This window comes from Dromiciops gliroides, chromosome 5, assembly GCF_019393635.1.
Source record: "Dromiciops gliroides isolate mDroGli1 chromosome 5, mDroGli1.pri, whole genome shotgun sequence".
NCBI classification, from domain to species: Eukaryota; Metazoa; Chordata; class Mammalia; order Microbiotheria; family Microbiotheriidae; genus Dromiciops; species Dromiciops gliroides.
Window position 1 is genome coordinate 194,996,822 of NC_057865.1, and position 22,329 is coordinate 195,019,150.

A 22,329-nucleotide genomic window follows, 5' to 3' on the forward strand; every position below is an offset into this window, starting at 1 on the left:
AACACACATTTTCTTCAGATGGGATGAGGACATTTGTCAGTTACTGGAATAAACACACTGAGTTAGTGATAATACTGAAAAAACCGTATGGTCATGTTTCTAGAATAAACTATGTGAAGCGATGCTGAATTTTACAGGAATCCCTGACACCTTCGCAGTGAAGAAGAACAAGGCAGCAGACATCACCGAGGCATGCCCTCACCTGTGGTAGTTGTGCTTATGGGAAAGGTCAAGGCCAAGGCCACGGGCCTCTAGTCGTTCCCTCCCCTCCCACTTTTTTTTCCTTTTTGGCCGACTCAGAGGAACAGAGCTAGGTCAGGGAAAAACCCTTGGAAACAAGTTCTGAGGGGACAGTGGCTACAGGGTCACCCATTGACTATAAGCAGAGTAGGGTGGAGCTGGGGAAGCAGGGAAGCTGGCAAGGGCAATTCCAGGGCAGGCAGACTAGAGGGGAAATGGGCCTGTTATTCATAATTGCAGAGACGTCTGTGCCCAGAACCTAATGGGACTAAATCCCACAGCAGTCAAACAAAGGAGGGGGGGGCAGGGTGTGAGCTCATACTCCGACAATAATCACAAACGTAAATTCACACAAAGCAGGTAATAAACCAGACCCTTCTAGGATCCCGGCCTCTCTGGCAAAACACGGCTACTGCAGAAGAAGTATGAGGTCAGAATTGAGAAGGCACACAATAAGTCTCACAGCCAGGCCGATGTAACGGAGCCCAATTCTACCTGCGCATGCTAACAGATGAGGCACCAGGTAGGTTTCTCAAAAACCATATTTACCATACAAGAGAAAAGGATACATTACGCATAGTAAGGAGCCAACCTGAAACTTCTAACCAAGGAAACACATACAAAACAGGAACTGGCAACACAAAGTAAAATCTAGTACACTTGAAATAAAATGCATCAGTGCATCACTGAACACAAGTTTGATCCTTTGTGTGTGTGTGTCTGGGGGGGGGGGGAGGCGAGGGAAGGGAAGCCCTAACCTTAATAAGGCTTTTTCTTTTCTTTCCTTTTTTTTTGGGGGGGGGGCAGGGCAATGAGGATTAAGTGACTTGCCCAGGATCACACAGCTACTGTGTCAAGTGTCTGAGGCTGGATTTGAACTCAAGTCCTCATGAATCCAGGGTCGGTGCTTTATCCACTGTGCTACCTAGCTGCCCCCAAGGGAGGGATATTAAATAAGCACTTAGCCTACTCCTTTCAGATTTTGAAGTTTTTCAAGAAAGTAGAGAATTAACTGCCAATGATCTAACAATTACCAATAAGCAGCCTTATGCCTTCGTTCACATTCAGAAGTTTACCCACTAAGGCCATAAAAGTTCATCAAACTAGGCAAGAGCATAATGGTTGCTGGGCATGGTGGTGCACACCTGCAATCCGTTACTCAGGAGGCTGAGACTGGTGGACTGCTTGAGCTCAGGAGTTCCCCAAATTAAGTTTGGCATCAATATGATGAGCCCCCCAGGGTGAAGGAAGTCAGGGAAGGGGGAGGGCACTAGTTGTGGCGAACCAGCCCAGTTCGGAAATAGAGTAGATCAAAATTTCCAAGGCGGTCAGTAATGGTGTCGGATCTGAGCGGTTGCTGTACTTTTAGCCTGGGCAAGATAGGAAGGCTCAGTCTCAGATACATGTGTGTGTACACAAACATATTTGTATGCTCATGTATATGCTTACACATGTGTAAATGAAGATTATAAACTATATACACATGTGTATGCACATGTGTTTGTGTGTACATGAACATAAAGGTTATCCTTTTCATGCACATTACTGTATATCATGTATATCAATAAGCATTTATTAAGCATCAACTGTGTGCTGGATGCTGTGCTAAGGCTGTTTATTATTGAGGACTTTTCTTCCTACAATGGCCATCCTGCCATTGTGAATGAGTTGGCACTGCTTGCTATAAAATGTATCAGAACCACTATAAACTCATTGGGCAGAGCCATTGTGTTTTCACTAAAGAATATGCCTGAAGACCATTCCCCACTATTATCCCACTCTCTCTTTTATCTTCAGTCTCTCCCTGACTCCTTCCCTGCTTCCTACAAATATGCCCTTGTTTCTACCATCCTTAAAAAAACCAAACAACTCAGATAATCCTACCATGTGCCCCATCATTCTATATTTTTCTTTCCTTTCATGGTTAAACTCCTGGAGGAACGCATCTATACCCAGAGCCTCCACCTTCTCTTATTTTCTGCTACACCCTCTAGAATCTGGCTTTCAGCTTCATCCAATGGAAACTACCAATAAAGTTGCCAAATCTTACAGCTTCTTCTCCAGCTAGAATTGGACACCACTGACCATTCTTTCTTCCGGAGTATACTCTCCTCTCTAGGTTTTCATGCTGCTGCTCTCCCCTGATTATCTTTCTATCATATCTGACCACGTTTCAGTATCCTTTGATGAGTCTTTATCCATACCCATTGAGTATTTCCCAAGGCTCTGTTCTGGATCCTCTTCTCTCTTCACTCTATATTGTCTCACATGGGGAACCTCATCAGCTCCCATGGCTTCAATGATCACATCTATACAGATGATTTCGAGATCTATATATCCAGCCCTAACCTCTCTCCTGAGTTCCAGTCACAAACACCAACTGCCTTTGGACATCTCAAACTGGATGACCCATAGAGCTTTCAAACTCAACATATTCAAAATAGAACTTATTATTTGCCTCCCCAACTTTCCCCTCTTCTAAACTTCCAAATTACTATGGACAATACCACTACTACCACACTTACCCAGACTTTCAATCTTGGGGTTATCCTCAACTCCTCACTCTATATATCAATTCTGTTGCCAAATCCTGTCATTTGTAGTTTTACAACATCTTTCACATTCATTCCTTTGTCTCTGTTCACACAACTGCTACCTTCATTGTTTCTTGCCTGGACTAATGCAATAACCTTGGTTTTGGTGTTTTTTTGTTTTTGGTGAGGCAATTGGGGTTAAGTGACTTGCCTAGGGTCACACAGCTAGTAAGTGTTAAGTGTCCGAGGCTGGATTTGAACTCAGGTCCTCCTGAATCCAGGGTTGGTGCTCTATCTACTGCGCCATCCAGCTGCCCCTAACCTTGGCTTTTAATGCCCTGGCCTCAAGTCTCTCTCCACTCCAATTCATCCTCTATTTAGCTTACCAAGGTGATTTTTTTTTTCCCTAAAGCACAGATCTGACCATGTCATATTGATGCTCAGTGATCTTCCAGTGGCCCCTATTACCTTTGGGATCAAATATAAATTCCTGTTTGGCATTTAAAGCTCTTCATAACCTGAGTACTTTCTACCTTTCTAGTCTTCCTTGGCAGTTGAATTTTTTTCTTTCTGGCTGTGGCATGTTTTCTTTAACTTAAAAGCTCTGAAATTCAACTATGACATTCTTGGGTGTTTTCAATTTGGGATTTCTTTCAGGAGGTAAATGGTAAATTCTTTTTATTTTCACTTTTTTCCATGGTTCTAACAGATCTAGGCAGTTTTCTTTTATGACTTCTTGAAATATGGTATCCAGATTTTTATTTTAAATTTGGTCATAGTTTTCAGGGAGTTCAATGACTTTAAAATTATCTCCTCTCAATCTGTTTCCCAAGTCAATTTATTTTTTTTTATTCTGAACTTAACAAACTCTAATTAAGAACTGTCCATGAAACTGGGAATATCTTGCACAACATGCTTTTAATTTTAATTACATAATAAATTCGATAAATTCCTTAAAAAGCTGTCATCTGGTTTCAGAAAAACCTGGGAAGACATATTAATTGATGCAAAGTGAAGTGAGCAGAACCAGGAGAACATTGTACACAGTAACAGCAATATTGTAAGAAGGATCAGACGTGAAAGACTTAGCTACTCTGATCAATAGAATAATCCAAGACAATTCCAAAGGACCCAGGATGAAAAATGCTATCTACCACCAGAGAGAACTGATGAACTCTGAGTGCAGATTGAAGCATAATTTTTTTATACTTTTTAAATGTTTCTTATTTTTCTTGTTTTATTTTAACATGGCTAATGTGGAAATATATTTTGTATGATTTCACATGTATAATTAATACCATATTGCTTGTCTTATTAATGAATAGGGTAAGGGCAGAAGAAAGATTTTAGAAATCAATTTTTAAAAAAATAAATGGGCTAGATAGCACAGTGGATAAAGCACTGGCCCTGGATTCAGGAGGACCTGAGTTCAAATCCGGCCTCGGACACTTGATACTTACTAGTTGTGTGACCCTGGGCAAGTCACTTAACCCCCATCGCCCCACGCAAAAAAACAAAAACAAAAAAAACAAAAATAAATGGGGAAGGGGAAGAAACCCGTCCTGCTTCTCTGTATTTTCTCTGACAACAGTGTTGTTGTTACTGAATTGTTTCTACCTCTTCAAACACTCATAGTCACATCATTTCATACCCTGAAATATGATTTTTGAATCTTTTGTAGTGTCTTATGGTACAAGAATAGAACATTCCATTATATTCAAGTACCACAATTTGTTATCCACCTCATAAATGGTGGGCACACTTTTAGTTTATGGGCAGCTAGATGGTGCAGTGTTTAGAATGCTGGGCTTGGAATCAGGAATTCTCATCTTTCTGACTTCAAATCTGTCCTCAGACGCTTCCTAACTGTGTGACTCCAGGCAACTCACTTATCCCTGTTTGCCTCAGTTTCCTCATCTTTAAAATGAACTGGAGAAGGAAATGGCAAACCACTCCACTATCTTTGTCAAGAAAACCCCAAATGGGGTCACCAAGAGTTGAACACAACTGAAATGATTCAAGAACAACCCAGTTTCCAGTTCTTTATCACCATAAAAAGAGCTGCTATACTATTGTACACTGGGTATTTTTCCTTTTTCTTTGATCTCTTTGGAAGTACAGGCCTAGTAGTTCTATTGCTGGGTGAATGTGCCATTTGGTAAACATTCTGAGCATAGTTCAATATTGCTTTCCAGAATGGCTGGGATAATTCACAGCTTCACTACCAGTACATTAATGTACCTGTTTTCCCAGAGTCCCTCCAACATTTGTTATTTCCTTTTGTGTCCTCTTTGCTATCTGACAGTATGTGTTGGAGAACCCAGAAGACTCTCTGTTGCACATTCTGTCCTGGTATAAGGCACACAGAAGCCAACATTTTCTAATCATAAGGAGTTAAAACAGCTGTACTCAAATATTCTAACAGGCTAATAGTATAGGGAGAGGTGGGTCCACATTTTTGGCAAGCCTCTTTTATTTCTTTGATTGTTTTCATCTCTAATTTTGCATAAGCCCTATTCCCACTGAAGGGATCATCAAAAACAGGAAAAACAACATTGGAGGAATTCATTTTCCCAAATTCTATGGGATCCTCTAAAGCAAGCCTCTGAAAGGCAGTAAGAGGAGCACTCTCTGCTGGAATCTTATGATAAATGGTATTATAAGGCGGGTAGCAAAGAGAAGTAGGAGAAGGGAAGCATTTGGAATGGGAGGTTCAAGACAGGATATTTTAGGATATAAGCATTTTATGTTTTTATCTCCTTTCTTCTCTAGTTTCTTTTTCTCTCCCCCATCTCCTTGTTCCTCATTCTCATCTTCTGACTCTGAACTGTTCCCTTTTTCAGTAGCTTCTTCTAACTGCATGAGGAATTGGGAATCCTCAAGACACAATTTTATAACATTATATATAGTGGCATAGGAAGGTGGGAGCTCCTGTTTCGATCTTATAATAGCTTCCCCAACCTTTTCCCAGGATTATATTGTAATGTTAGGTCCTTCTGGGAACCATGGTGCCTGTTCATATACTAACTTAATAAATTGTTTTAAGGTCTTTCTATTTACCTTAACCCCTTTTCCTACAGTTAGTAACTGCAGAGTATATATATCTTTATTAAAGTCTTTTAAACCTTGAATTACATTTTGTCCCATTTTGGATCCGAGCCGATATCTTTCAACCGGGCGAAAATTAATTAACCCGAGCTAGGAGGTACTCAGAGTTCTTTCGGATCCTATCCCCCACTCCTGGCTTCTCACCAGATCCTGTATCTCGCACTTTCCTTTTCCCGGGGGTCTCCTATATGATCCTCAATGACACAGAGCCTCCTACTCTGGGCACAGCTTCAACTGCCCCTCCAGGGTCCCGGTGGAGTCCCTGTTCGGGCGCCAGTTGTCAGGGTCACGGGTTCAATTCCCTTGACGGAAGTTGAGGATCGGAGATGATTAATCATTGACACATCGGCACCACATCATGTGTGTAACTGTGTGCGTTTATTATTCAGGATAGCTCAGTATTTATAGCAGAAAGCCACAAAGTTAATCAAATAAAATCTCTGCAAGAATAATTCTAGAGAATAAGAATAATTTTTCAACCTTTCAGCCTTGACCTGTCAGAATTTGTTCTAGGCTTTAACAGAGTGAGGTTTGTACAGCTGATTTTTCGGACCCCCGGGAGGCCAGCCAAGCACTGTCTCGGGAATTCAGGCCTTGACCACAAAGTTTCCTAGGAGTCTTGATGCCTCAGTGACTATGGCCCAAGACTGGGGAGGGGGAACTCAGTCAGAGGGGCAACAGAGAGCCTTCTGGGTTCTCCAACAGGTATGAGATAGAACTTCAAAATTACTTTAATTTACATGTTGCATATTATTAGTAATTTGGAGCCTTCTTTGCTTGTGTATCTATTTGGGAATGGCTCCAGGTTAGTTGTTTTTGACAGTAAATATATTTCTTTACTTTTTCAGTCTTTTGACTTTCTTTTAATATTTCTTGTTATAGTCTGGAGTTAAGTCTGGAGTTAGAGAGCTTTTATTGTTCCTTTCTATTTTTTAGGGAGTTTACTGTTGGGTAAGGTTTTCCACCTTCTGCTTAAAGGTATTTATTCTCCTTTGGTTTTTCCCCCCTCTTTTTAAACTTCACTTTGTAATGGAATTTATTAATTTCATCATTGACAATGCTATGCTAAGGTTTAGTAAAAATGCAGCAATTCAAACAGTTAAAGAAGAGAATCCAGTTTTCCAGACCAGAATTCAGTTTCCTCCTGATGACATCTTACCACTTCAAGAAGACAAGAGAACTCAGAGACTTTATATGAACTGTTTTGTTTTGTTAGTTTTTACTATCTCCTTTCTGTTATAATATACACCATCTGTAACATGTACTCTCTGCAGAGGTCCTCCCTTTGCAAGACCAATGTCAAAGCGTCGGTTCATGAGGACAAAAAAAATCGCCCCTCTGGACAAAACTTTCCTCTCTTCCGTTTCTATATTGTTGTTCACATATTATTAGTTAGCATAGATTATTATATTCTGTTATTTTTTACTGTTCCATAAAGGAAACATTTCGTTTCTTGAAGAATCAAAGGGGGGAATGTGGTAAAAAGTCGGTTAGTGAATACGGAAAGACGCCAGTTTTTGAAGGACCACCCTTTCGGGGAGGAGACCGACGGCCATGCATGGGCTACGCATGCCAATCCGGCTGCTAAGCACTCCACTTCCGGGGTGCGAGCTTAAAAGGCAAGGAGAGAACGGAAGTGGGATGTCTTTTCAGCTCTCCTTGTTCGCTGGCTGCGCTGCTCAGACACTGACTGGAGTTGGACTCGGCCCGGCTCACCGTTAGCAGCACGTGCTTGACTCGGCTCTCCCCCCGCCAAAGGTGGCCTTGGGTTTTTGGTGAGTTTTATACGGAATATAGACTAAGCTTAGACTTAAGACTATTTGTTTTGTATTTCTACTTTCCTATCCCTCTAATCAACATCACCTTGTAATTTACAAACAATAAAACCTCTAACTAGAGATCAGAAGCTTCTTCCATTTACTAGTCTGGGAGATAAATAAGGGAAACAGTTAAAAGGGGAGGTTAATGCTCTAGTATCCAATTTTAAATCTCACAACTTATAATTTAATATTTTAACTTCAGTTCTAGCCTCTTATAGTTCTTATGACCAAGACACTTTTTCTCCTCTAAAGTTGTGAATCTCTTCTCGGTTAATCTCTTGGGTTTTTCTTAATACATATTATTTCTTCCCTGTCATTGTTATTTTCAACTGCTTGCACTTATTTTCAGTCTTATTTCCTGGATTGAGATTTTGTGCTTGGGCCAGTTTCCTCTTGCACTATTTGATGGGTAAGGAAGGTCTGCTTGGTCCTGTCCCTTCTTTCCCCTCTATAATCTAGAGGCCACTACCTCTGCCTAGATACATAAAATAGCTACGCTTTAGCTCAATCCCTTCACTCTTTTGGTGGTCCACTGTGTACTGTGGCCCTAGATTTTATCTCCTCCTTCCACAACCCCCAATGAAGAGTTGGTCCTATACTCTGCTGTATGACAGATCCCAGTGGGATTTTAGAGATCATACTTGTCTCAGCTTCCTCAGGCACTGAGCTGGCCCTGTATCCTGCTGTGGCTCCTTGTTCCCTAAGGAATACATACCTGTACTCTGCTCCCTAAGTAGTGCTATGGGAATTGCCTCTCTTCCACTCCAGTCCTGGAAAATAAGAGCCAGGATATGGTTACTGATCTCAGATAACTATGGCTTGTGATGCCTCCACCCACACTCCATCCTGGTCAATCACCAGAAGGGTTCAGGCTGGTTTGATGGAGATTGTGCTAGCTTTCCTGATCATCTACTGGCTCCTAGAGCAACTCTGATGGCGTCTATCTTTTTGTGAAGTTATAGAATGAACAAGGAAGTTTATTTCTCTTTCTTCTCAGATTTGTTTATCATTAGGCTTCCTGGGGCCCTTTTCAGATAGTTGCCGGGGCTTATGTAAGAGAGTTGGGCTGTTATCTTGCCATCTTAACCTTAAGTCCCCTAAGTAGTCTTTGGATTATTGCTTCTTCTTGAATCAAGCTTGCATATATATATATATAAATATATATATATATTTTTTTCCCCATCCTCACCTCTTTTTTACCTTTACATTGAAGTCTTCAAGTATCAGAGTGTATGCTGAATTAATTTGAGGGAAGTCTTCTAAAGTTCTTCATAAAATTTCCCTACCACTCCATCCTCAGCAATCCATCTTGGTACATTAAGATGCAATTATTTTCACGGCTGTCTTTTTGCAGATACTTGTCATTAGTACATGATGGCTCAATATCCCATGAATAATGTTTCTTGTTTCCTTTGGGTATATGATAAAACCCACTCCACCAATTTCCTTTTTTTTTCTTTTTCTTTTTTGCCTCTTCTGGGAGCCATGTGTCCATTTAGCAGAAATTTTATTCTTTCTTTTCGTTTTGTTTATAACAAGAATGTCAAGATTCATATGATTCACTTCATCCAGCACTATCTATGTGTACTTGCTGGTCACTGGACAAGGATCTAATACCAACAAAGTTTAAATATGGTCCACAAATTGTGTAGTTCTTAGAACCCTCTGTCCTATCTCTCTTACCTACTCCACCACCTTTACTACAAAAGCAGAAGGGGGTAGGAATGGGGATGGTCCCACAGGATTCAGGGCCATCTTTTATGTGTCCTACTTTCATGAACTTCCATAGGAAAAAAATCATCACTAGGTAGGTGGTCAGTCTCCTATACTAGTTAGTGATGTACTTCTCTACATAGTTACCCAGGTGGGTCCTTGGAAAACTATGCTAAGGGCTTTTATGAATATTATCTCTTTTGATCCTCATAATAACCCTGCAAGGTAGGTACAATCATTACCCCCATTCTATGGTTGAGGAAACTGAAGCAAACAGAGGTTAAGTGACTTGCCCAGGTTCATCATATAGCTAGTAAGTGGCTGAGGCTAGATGTGACCTCAGGTCTTCCTGATTTCAGCTCCAGCATTCTACACACTGAGTCACCCATCTGCCTCTAAAGTTAAGATCAAATTTATGATTTGTAAATTAATAGCACTGGAATCAATTCGTTTATTGCTTCATGTCATGGCAATGGGCTGTAACTGTTATTTCACACACATGGAATAATTTAAAGCTTCCCTTATGATGGTTCAGGATCATCACCTTCATGTATGAAGGATGCCATGTTACCCACCAAGGGGTACTTTGTTCCAAGAAATTTTCTCCCTGACTAAAGAAAACATGAAATCACACTTACAGGAAATTTTGTTTATAAATGATCTATACATATTTCCTGCTACAAGATATATGTAAACTTCAATATATTCCAAATTTAAAGTAGATGGCCACGACCTAATCATTCAGACTAAACCCACCAATAATGATAGCATTTGTTACATGACTATATAACAATACTTTATATACACAGAGTTAGATACTATAATATATGGAAGTATCTTCTGAATAAAAAAAATTAAATGCTATTCTCAGTATTTTTTAGTAAAAAATCCATTAAGGTTAAGAGTGGTGAGAACAAGGTTGGACTAAATTGAGACGGCTATCATTTTACAGGTAGAAAACCAGGATATTTCATCATAATCTAACTTTCTGAAAATGGCCAATTTCATTGTTCAGCCATTTTGCATATATATATATATATATATATATATATGTGAATTGACTCTATGTATATACATTCAGACTACTATCATGAAGGGGTATGTTTATGGCCACTAGGATGGAAGGAACCTTTACAAATGTGGTAACTAATATGGGTGAAAAAGGTAACTAATATAGATGAAAAAATTTATATGAACCAATTTCCAAGATGGTAAAAATAATCAGAGTAATTTCTTCAGTCTCTAAGCATCACATGCTAATTCCTACCTCCAGGCCTTTACTCATTTCTCTCTCTTGGCTGAAATGTCCTCTCTCTTTCTTCCACCCCTTCCTGCTCACTCTTTAAGGGCCTCACTTAATTGTCACATCTTCTTCAGGCCAGTGATACCTAATACCTACAGCATGTTGAACCACACAAATTATCCAGTCAGTAAATAAACACTTATTAAGTGCCTACTATGTACCAGACACAGTGTTAATAAGCACTGGGGATACAGAGAGGCAAAGGACAGTGCTTGCCCTCAAGGAGCTCACAATCTAATGAGGAAATCAATATCCAAGTAACTATGTATAAGCAAGCTAAAGATAGGATAAATATATTATAAAGGGTTTTTTTTTTTAAATTTGCTTCACATGTTAATCTTCTCTCCCCAAATCAACTATTAACTTCCTGAAGGTAAAGACTTTTGTCTTATTCTTCCTTTCTCCTCCACAAAGCCTAGTTCTGAGCAGGTGTCCAACAAACACTTGTTAGATGACTGGGCATATCAGAGCACCCACAAAAACTAATTATCACCATCAGTTGACTATGAAGGGAATAAAAATTAAAATTCACAAATCTGAAAATACTAATATGGAACTCTCCTTCAAAAACATGAGATTAATTTAATCCACAAAAAAAAGCTTCTCTAATACATCAGTAATTATTACAGTCACAATTCCTTTATATCTGAATGCAGGCACTCTAACTTAATGTGCTTTTATTTGTCCACATATTGAACTTGTATTAATACATATTCTCTTTGGTAATTCATTTCCTCTCCCCTTTCAACACATGTAGCATTAAGTTACTTCCTTGCACCTCTTTAACCAAATTGCCAGGAAACATCTGGAAAAATGGAGTGAACTCATGTTTGATCAAAGCTATTCCTTCTGTTCTACTCATTTTGGAAGTGACTAATTTCAACACTTGGTTTTGGAATGAGAAGAAACAGGTATATGCTTTTATGTATGCAATTCAGGAGTTTTCTTATGCATAAGAAAACAGAAAAAAATAAATCACCACGGGGGGCAGAACCCTAAAACAATGTAAGCTTTCTTTGCCCTCCCAGAGCTAGTTCAGAAATAATTTCCAATCCTGGTTTTGCAACAACTCAGGGCAACCCGACTTATTTCAAGGAGTGTCACAAAACTCCCAAAACAAAACTAATTTTAGACCCAGTGAAATTTCAATAATGAATTTTAAAAGGGCATGTGCAGAGCTGCCCTGGCAACTTTTCTAGCCAACTTACTTGCATTAGCTCAGAGCTTGGGTACTTTGGGGATGATGAAATCTCTAGGCACTTGTAGGCTGGCCACAGGACTCAGCACTGAAGGCTTTGGTTGTGAGGGGATAACTTCAGAGAGAAAAAGGCAACTAGATTAGAAGGATGATGAGGAGCTCAGGGAATAAGCAATCTTAGTTAGGAGGGGCCTAGAATACTTTTACTCAGAGACAGAGGCTTTTAGTAGGCTGAGGCATATTTTCTCCCTATGGTCCCACATCTCAGAAGCAGGTTTAAAGAACCAACCCAGTTACCACCCCACCCCACCCCTAACCTGGGGTGTAGGTTAGGGTGTCTACTAGAGAAATTAACTGAAAGGAGGAGTAGAGGAAAACTCCACCCATATTTAAGCTAACTACCTCCTACTCCAGTCATAATTACAAGTAGAGGCTTGCCTTAGGGAAAAAATAAATTTTTAGAAGTTCTTATATTTCCTCAGCTTCAGAATTTAAATTCTGCTTTATTTCCTCCTTCCTGATTTTTAAAGCAGAGTTTTCCTTTATTAGTGAAACAAGATAAGAAATAAGTATACTCTGAAAATTTTATTTTGTCCTTTTTTTTTTTTTACTCTGTTTTACTTCATTTCCCCTTTAATTCTTTTGAGTTTAGAGTTGAATTTAACTCATTGGATTTGATGTTATTTGGATATATATTTTCTGTTGAATTTTACAATTTTGACACAGACCTGTGCTTTTTGAAATATATATATTCTTTCCTTTTTGTCCTATTTTATTTTCTTTTTATCTCTTACTGAAGTTTTCCAGTTTGATGTTTTTTTGAATACCATTTCTAATTTTGTATTTCATTTGTTTTATTTCTGCTTTTTTCCTACTTCCTCCTCTCTTTATGATAAATGTGTCTCATTACACCTGTTCTAATGAACCCTTTTGTTGCATTTGCATATGAATATTATTTGATGGAGCTAAATGGAACACTAATTCTCCTCCCAGGGGATGTGCAAATGGAATGCTCTTGTTGCTGATTTGCATATGGGCAACTATTCTTGCTAAACATCAATTGCTTAGAATATGTTTTTAAAGTCTCACTGTGGCAAAAGACTTCATAGCTAGTTCAATTACATACTATGATCCGTCAAATACTGTCGTTATCAATCAACATTACGAAAAGGAGAATGTTGCATGTGAAATATACTGTTGTTTACCAGGTAATGATGTCAGCAGGGAATTATTCATGTTTGGAGTTGGCCATAAATATGAAGTTACGGATATTATAAAAGTATCAAAGGACACAATAACAGTTTGTGAGACTGATGCATAAGCATTTTACAATGCATTGTCCTCAAGGTAGACACAGACATCTACTAATAAACCAGGCCAGGCAATGAGCTCATCTTCTTTGTGGTACGCTCTCTGATGCAGGAACTTCTACCTCACACCAGTTAGTTCCAACCAACTAAGGGACCCCAAATCTCCAATCCCTCCAACTCATGAAGTTGCTTCCAAGACTGAACACATCCATCTCAGAATCACTGCCCAATCACCTATGATCAGGAAAAGAAAGGCAAGACAAAAGAGGCAGCCAATGCTCTAGCTACCACATGGGAACAGTAACTGTTTACCAAGGTTGGGAAAGGCTTAGCCTCCCTCCCCACTCTGCCGGGGAAGGGACTGGAATATTCCCGACACAACTGATCACTGTATAGGAAGAGGTCGACAGCAGGGTCATTCCTTTTTAAAGGTCCACTAAATCAGTGGCTCTTCCTGCTTAGCAGTCAACAAAAGAATGGCTTCATCATACTCACACTCAAAAAATAATTATCAATGTCAGACTTATTAATTGCAGAGGACATCATGAATGGTCCCCAGAGGGGCAAGAATTATTGGGCATTTTAATCCCTGACTTGGATTAAAAAGCATATAAGAATATAGGCATACTTCACTTTATACATTTGAGGAAGGTCCTAAAAGGATAAGGTAGTGGGAAGAGGTAAATCAAGGATAAACCTAATTTTGTAATATCTCATTAGTTAAAATGAGATGAACACTGTGCCACCAAGCTATCCTTTCCCAATAATACTAAGATGTTATTTGCTTATTAAAATGTTCCTTTCTTTTCCAACTTCAGATCTCTGTGAGGCCAGATTTTCTTCAACCAAAACAACAGATTGTAATAGACTGAATGCAGCAGCAGGTACAATGTGGATATAACCCAGTCTGACCATTATATTACAAATTTTACACTCAGAGGGGTGAAGTATCTTGACCCTGGTCACACAATAACCAGGGAGAGGCAAGACCATAACCTAGGTCCCCTGACTCCCAATTCAGTGCTCTGTCCACTGTGTCATTCTGTTTATATACACAGCATAAAAATATCGCATAATAAATGAGAGGGAAATGGTCTATCAAAAACCTGATGAAATTCAATAGGTTCATATAAATTCTCACAAAGAAAAAACAAACATCAGTTATGGAGCTCAGAGATCACTGGTTAAGTGTGGGTAACAAAGAAAAAGACCAAGAATTCATAGTGCACCAAAAGCAAAATGAGTCAGAAATTTTACTTGAAGGGAGGGGGAATAAAGAATTTACAATTTACCTCTTTGATTCGTTTGACCAAAGCATTCTGATCAAAGGAAACAGCTTCTGCACATTGATGAAGGTGATCTTGATATCGGAGACAGAGCTGGAGAACTTGTTGAGAGTCTAGCTTCTCTAATTTAGTATTTGTGGGAGACGTCTGGCCACTCAAAAGCCCTAAAAGACAGGGGAAAGAATGAATTGTACCAACAACAGGTTCATGGGTCAGGCAATTGTTGAACATCTGTAAAGGGAGAAAAAGTGCAAAAGTTTGGGCAGTTGGGAATTTGTTGATTTTCTTGCTTTAAATTTAATTTTTAATGATAAAATGGTTAGCCTAACTAATAATGAGGAATAAATGATACAAGAAGTTGGGAGGTGATGCTAAAAACCAAATTAGTAAAGAAATACAAAGCACTCCTGAAGTTCCATCACAGGATTTTGAGGGGTGCTAAGGTACCTCAGCATTCCTACTGTAACATAATCACCAAAGGTTGGTCCAGCCTCTGCTTAAAGACTTCCAAGGGGGGCGGCTAGGTGGCACAGTGGATAGAGCACCGGCCCTGGAGTCAGGAGGACCTGAGTTCAGATCCGGCCTCAGACACTTAACACTTACTAGCTGTGTGACCTTAGGCAAGTCACTTGACCCCAATTGCCTCACTTTAAAAAAAAAAAAAAGACTTCCAAGGAGGGAGAACCCACCACCTCTCATGTAGCCCATTTCACTTTCTAACAGCTTTAATGGTTAGAAAGTTCCTAAATTTCCGTCTTTCCTCTTCCACCCATTGTTCCTGTCCAGATTTTGTTCTCTAAGGTCAAAAAGAACAAGCCTAATGTCTCCTTCATGTGAAAACCTGTCAAATATGTGTAACCCAGAGACCACACCCACCCTGAGTCGTCTCTTTGCCAGGCTAAACAGCCCCACTTCTCCAACCATTCCTCATGTGACATATATTCAAGGCTGGTTGTCACTCTCGCAACACTCTCTTGCTTATCAATGTTCTTCTTAAAAATTGGTGCCTAGAATTGACCCTGATATTCCAAATTAGGACTGACAAAGGCAGAGTACAGTAGGACCCTCACCTCTCACTTCCTAGAAGCTATGCCTCTCAACACAACCCGTGGTAGGAGCAAGATCCTAACCTGAACCCTTTTGCAAGTCAGGCTAGTTTTTCCTTAAAAAGTTTTAGAATCATCCTAGAGACTTGATTAGCTCAGGGGACTAAAACTCAGACGGTTCCCATCAATAAGAAATACAATAGGGGCAGCTAGGTGGCGCAGTGGATAGAGCACCGGCCCTGGAGTCAGGAGTTCCTGAGTTCAAATCCGGCCTCAGACACTTAACACTTACTAGCTGTGTGACCCTGGGCAAGTCACTTAACCCCAACTGCCTCACTTAAAAAAAAAAAAAAAAGAAACACAATAATACAAGAAGCTCCAGGTGCAAGCTTTGTTTGGCTCAGGCACCCAACAACTTAGGGAAGGGAGCTTTACTAAGCTAAAACAGCTTATGATGTCCTACATGCAAATCCCTGTTGAACAGCCTTCTCATGCTAAGTAAATATCCTTTTGTTAACTATTACCTACAAGTGTCTCATTTCATTCTAATATTGAACGTGAACCACAAGGTCAGGCTCAGCTTGTTGTGTACAGTTGTGCAAGAAGTGGGGGATGGAAAATGTAGAGAAAGGTGAGCTCAAACTGGCTTTGAAGTTTCTGGGGTGCTTTTGGTGATGCCTTTATAGATGGTGACTGCTTACCATGAGGCCTCCTCTATCCCTTGGAGATTAGAGAGTAAAATGTATATGGCAATGCTGCAAGGAGAGACCAATGTAAATATACTCTTTGTCCTTATGAATTGTACCTCAAAGATAATTTCAGTAAATTCTCTTTTAGATCCAGCACCTGTGTTGTCCCAAGGCCTTCCAACCTGATCATTTAAGCCTCCTCCAAACTTTACTAAGGGATTTCCTCAAAACTTAGTTAACCTTCAAAACAATGAATAGGGACTGAATTTGGGGGGATTGAAAAAACTTTCTCCCAAGTAGAAAAAGAACAAAAAAAAAAAGAATGAGATGTGTCCAGCTTTAGAAGGAACAGATGCCTTTATATTGCTAAGGATCACCACCAAACTGCCTCAGAGGAGGCCAAAGGAAAGAAGGCCCCTCCCACCTATACAGAAGTTATCCTGGTGTGTGAAAGTTTGGTTTTTCAGAACAAGCCATCTTCAGTCCTGATAATTGCATCTAGATGTAGCAAACTTGTGTGAGTGGTGATACAAGGGATCCCAACAGTGAAAAAAATGCAAAAGAAGGAAGATCCCCGAAATTTTAGGTTTGTCTGACAACTGCACTGAAGAAACTATTTGAGGTTTTGTTGTTATTGTTTTTTTGTTTTTAATTTGAGAGGCCAACCAGATTGTGCTTGCTGTGACTCTTTGACGTAAGCTAGCGTGGGAGACCCTGGAAAGGGCAATACTTAATTCTCCCCAGGAGCCCAGAGACCTTTCTGAAATTGTCCATATAGAAGCTGCGCTATGTCAGTTCAAAAAAATTTTAAAGAGAATTTCCATCTCACTTCTGAAGTGTGAACCAAGAACTCAATTCCTTCTCGTCTCCCTCTCTGGAACTCCCAGTGAGGAGCCCCTACAGATCTTTGGCCTACGCACACTCCCCTGGCCTGTCAGAAATAGCTACTGTTTGTACATGGCAGATAGAGCACAAGTACTAGCCCAGAGGAACCTGGGGCTTTGTATCTTTTTGTTTGGTTTGGTTTGGTTTTGTGTCTTTCTCTGGGCTAGCAAGGCAGATGATACTGAGATGGACATTTCTGATCTTGATGGCAATCATGGGAGATGAAGATATCAGAGCTGACTGGGAGCAAGAGGGATCTCCTACACTCGGAAGGATGGCCACTGGCAGGAAGATGAACCCCTGACTCCACACTACAGTGGACCAACCAGGGCCAGTAACACTATAGCCTACAGCACCTAGCCCCAGCAACAGGAGGGCAGTCAGGCCTCAGCAGCAGCGGGCCACAGAACTGCTGACAGGCACAGAAGGGAGGTGGCAATACAGGCCTTCAGGAACGTTCTACTTAGTCAGGCAGAATCTGTCTTGAATAAAGGGAGCAACAGAGACTCGAGGGGCTTAGCACAAGGGAATAAAGTCAAGCTATAGCAAGAGAAAAGGTTCTGCTCAGCAATGGACAGTGGTTAGCACAGAAGGGTAGCAGCTGTCTCTGGTAGAGTGGGCAATGTGATGAGACCCAGTAGCAATGGCAGCCAGCTGGTAGAGATGCAGACCCCAGAAGCAGTGGCCAGCAGGCCCAAATGGGCAGAGGCAAAGGCCCAAGAAGCATCAGCAACCCAAGAGCAACGAATAGACACTGGCAAGAGCAATGGCAGAGCCAAGGCCACCAGAGACAAAAGTCCACTTTTGCTATTGTAATCTATAGCTGACTGACTCCTCCACATTGTTACTAGTATTAACATTTCTAAGAAGGGCTTGGAGTGCCAAATGGTAACATTGTTGGGAGGTGGTTTGTTTTGGGGCACAAGGGATAGGTGTCTACACAAATCCCACAAAGGGAAGAAGGCCCTCAAATGGGGAAAAAACTTAGTATCCAGTATCCTCCTCTTTTACAAATATTATCTCATTTTATTCTCACAACAAGTCTGAAAAAATTAGTGCTACTATTATTTCCATTTTACAAACAAGGAAACTGAGGCAGCCAGAAGCTAAATGACTTGTCCAGGATCACACAGCTAGTGTTTGAGGCTGGATTTGAACTCAGGTCTTCCTGACTCCAGGTCCAGCATTTTCTTATCTGATAAGATTCAACAGAATAGAGATTAAAATATAAGATTGACATTTTGGTTCCAAAAAGTCAACTTCACAAGTACAAGACAGAGGAGGCATGGATAGACAACGGTTTGTTATAAAAGGATCAGTGGGTTTTAGTGGTCTGCAAACTCAATGCGTCTGCCAAAAAACATGATCTTGGACTGCATTAAGAGACACAGCTTCTAAGAGTAAAGAGACGATAGTCCCTCTGCACTCTGCCATCTCAATCCACATCTGGATATCATGTTTAGTACCATCAAAGTCCTCCAACACACTTACCAGAGTAGTATATGTGAAGGCAGTGAAGTACAGTGAAAGAGTCCTAGACTAGGAGGGAATCAGGATACCTGCATACTCATTTATGGTCTCCGCTGCCCACTAGTTTGTGTAACCCTGAGTAAGTCACTCACTGGGTGGGGAGGGCTAGCTTTACTATCTGTAAAGTGGAGATGCTGCTAGCACCAGGGACAGGGTTATGGTGTAAAATGAAATGAAATAATGTATGCTAAAAATCATAATCACAGAGCATTTATTACTTTTGTAATGATTCCTATTTTATCTCCTCTTAAATACACTGCAAACTCCTGACAATGTCTTCAACTTTTAATCCATCTGTCCCCTTAGAATAATGTAGGACTATGGAAAATGTAGGCAGTCAAATGTTTGAACAACGTTGAATTCAAAGTCTGTTCAAACAGATCCTGAATGTTTAGGATTAGAATTTATAAATGTTATATGTTAGAACCATTTCTTAATAAAACTTGCAGAAACCACTGTGTTTATAGAGAAATAGGGAGGTGGGGGCCAGAGAGAGGAGAGGGAACTAAGGATAAATATTCTACAGATTCAATAAACCACAATTTTTACCTACCTCTTTGTGTTGTTGGATGGAAAAATCATTAGGGTTAGTCACATATTGGAAAATCTTTTGCTGACCAATTCTTCCCCTCTGAAATGTCAGGTAGGAAAAAACCCTACATTTATTCTAATACAAAGTACAGAGCCGTATGTGTGCTAAGCCTGGCTCTTCCTAAGCACAGTTCCTGAACTCTGGGAGGCCTATCCACTTCTGAGCTGGGACTGTATTTTAAAAGTGGCCAGATTTACATTTTTGCAGTATAATAAGCATCACTTCTTTTCCAAATAGAATCAATATTATTTTGAAAAAAAAGTTATTAAAAAGACACAGACTAGAGAATTTATAAAAGCACATTCTGGCCTGACCCCCCTAATCAAAATGATCTGAACAGTTATTAAGTGGTTTCCTTCATTTGACTAACGCTTATTAAGTGCATCCAATGTGCTATTTCATGGTAAATATTACTTAAGAGAAACACACACACGCACACGCACACACACACACACCATTCTGTATCCTGACACCTTGGGGGGCTGATGGGAAGGGGGCTCTGGAACTGTGATTTCATTAGTGTAAGAAAATTCCCTCTACCAAGGCAGACCAACAACTGTTCTGGACCTCAGAGTCTTAGAGAGCAGCCAGGGGCAATGAGAAGTCAAATGACTTGACCAGGGTCATAAAGCCAGTCTGTCAGAGGCAGGACTTGAACCTAGTTACTCTCTAACTAGATCTTCACCCACTATATCATGCTGCCTCTCCCACCTGGTGGTTCTTTTTTTTTTAAGTGAGGCAATTGGGGTTAAGTGACTTGCCCAGGGTCACACAGCTAGTGAGTGTTAAGTGTCTGAGGCCGGATTTGAACTCAAGTACTCCTGACTCCAGGGCCGGTGCTCTATCCACTGTGCCACCTAGCTGCCCCTACCTGGTGTTTTTTTAAACCAGAAGAATTAAAGTCTGAACACCTGTGTCTACCCTCCACTCCCAAGCCTTCTAGGGCATTATTATCAGCCACATCAGGAAATACTTCAGAGAGGTGATGCACCTGGAGCTACATCAGTCTCATTTGTTCTCTAAGCCTTATGGGAGTTCTGAGTCTGAACAGGAAAGATTCCCATCCCAATAGACTAGCAGTCCACAGAGTGACAACCCATTTCCAGTCTTCAACATGGGTAAAGTACCACTTCCTGGTCCCATGATGATAAAGTCACTAAAACAGCTATGGGAATAACAGTTAAGAAGCAGCCCTAATTTGTAAGTCCCTCATCTGTTCTGGTAACCACCAGTGACTAAGTAAAAAACAGAAGTGTTCTCTCAGAGGATGTGGGAGAGAAACTTGGAAATGTTTTACTCCCAATATCAAGAAAGCCACTATACCACTGCTACTTGTCTTAAGAGCAGCTGGGGCAATCAGGAAAGGATAAGATAGGAGAAAGTAAGCAGAAAATAAATCTTTCTTTTACAGAACTGATCAAGTATCTTCTGTGAAGCTCCTAAGCACCTTCAGCAAATCTCACCCATGGACTGCATTAGTACATTATGAAAAAACATTATTATATTATGGGGGGGAAACAATACCAATTAATACTCAATAGGACAAACAACATAACATTTATGACTCTAATAGCACTTAATTGTTGTGGGCATAGATGGCCTTCATAGTCTCCCTTTTCCTGACCAACAGTATCATAAATCTCTATAAAAATCCTCGGATACTCTTCCTTCTCTGTCCATGACTTCCACAGTGTACATAATACATCAGAATTATAAATATCACATGCAATTTCAATGCCAATAACATCTCACCCTAAACTTTACCAAATATAAGGAACCGCATTAGTAAGGTAAAATGCCTGAAGATGTTTCCTTTCAGAGTATAAAATACCACCACAAACACCCCACCCCTACTCCCATTACTTTGTTTTCACATAAATAGAAACAGAATCATAATCTCAGATTGACATATTAATAACCACCTGAAACTCTGTCTTACAGGTGACCACTTTGAACTAGCAGAGCTGGAAAAACAGTTCATCAGGAAATATATTTCATAATAAGACAATATCCTATGAGAATTAGCCTAAAATAGGTAAACTGGTACCAAAATCCAGTCAAATTTAAAACAAAATTTTATAAAGAGTTATAATGCCTGGTCCAAAAGGCAAGGAGCATTTCTCCCAAAAGGAGAAGAAACAGACGGCTAGAGATTACATTGGATCAGCTTTTGCTATACTGGGTCAGAAAGCCATTAAGAAGAAATGCTGAGGGACAGCTAGATGGCGCAGTGGATAGAGCACCGGCCCTGGAGTCAGGAGTACCTGAGTTCAAATCCGGCCTCAGACATTTAACACTTACTAGCTGTGTGACCCTGGGCAAGTCACTTAACCCCAATTGCCTCACTAAAAAAAAAAAAAAAGAAGAAGAAGAAATCCTGGGGCAGCTAGGTGGCGCAGTGGATAGAGCACCGGCCCTGGATTCAGGAGGACTTGAGTTCAAATCTGACCTCAGACCCTTGACACTTACTAGCTGTGTGACCCTGGGCAAGTCACTTAACCCCAATTGCCTCACTAAAAAAAAAAAAAAGAAGAAGAAGAAATCCTGGGGCAGCTAGGTGGCGCAGTGGATAGAGCACCGGCCCTGGATTCAGGAGGACTTGAGTTCAAATCTGACCTCAGACCCTTGACACTTACTGGTTGTGTGACCCTGGGCAAGTCACTTAACCCCAATTGCCTGCCCCTCTCTCTCTCTCTCACACACACACACACACACACACACACACACACACACACACACACAAAAGAACAACAAGAGGCATTTAGCACAGTGCCTGGCACTTAATAAATGATAGTTTTTAAAAAAAGAAGAAGAAGAGATGCTAATGTGCTGGGATGGGATACTCTGCCTCTCTATGAATCCCTAGTAATAAGAACTAAATTAATGCAAGAGTGACCCCAACTTTAAGAAAACCTAATGAACACAAGAATGCTTCACTTTACTAAAAAGACACACCAAAAGGTGCCTTTCAATGTCGAGTCCCAATTAAGATGGTTGTATGCAAGAGGCAAAAGCACTCCCCTCAAACTCCTCGGAAAAGATTTAAAAGGGTACCAGATGGACCAATGATCAAGA

At 40.4% G+C, this 22,329-nt stretch overlaps 1 protein-coding gene across 1 annotated transcript in view; it reads right to left on the reverse strand.

Moving 5' to 3' along the window:
- BORCS5 (BLOC-1 related complex subunit 5) overlaps nt 1-22,329 on the reverse strand; it is a 79,164-nt gene that overhangs the window by 22,210 nt on the left and 34,625 nt on the right. Inside the window, exon 3 of the mRNA XM_043969346.1 lies at nt 14,519-14,676. Coding sequence (XP_043825281.1) covers nt 14,519-14,676 — 158 coding nt within the window. The remainder of the gene's footprint in view (nt 1-14,518; nt 14,677-22,329) is intronic.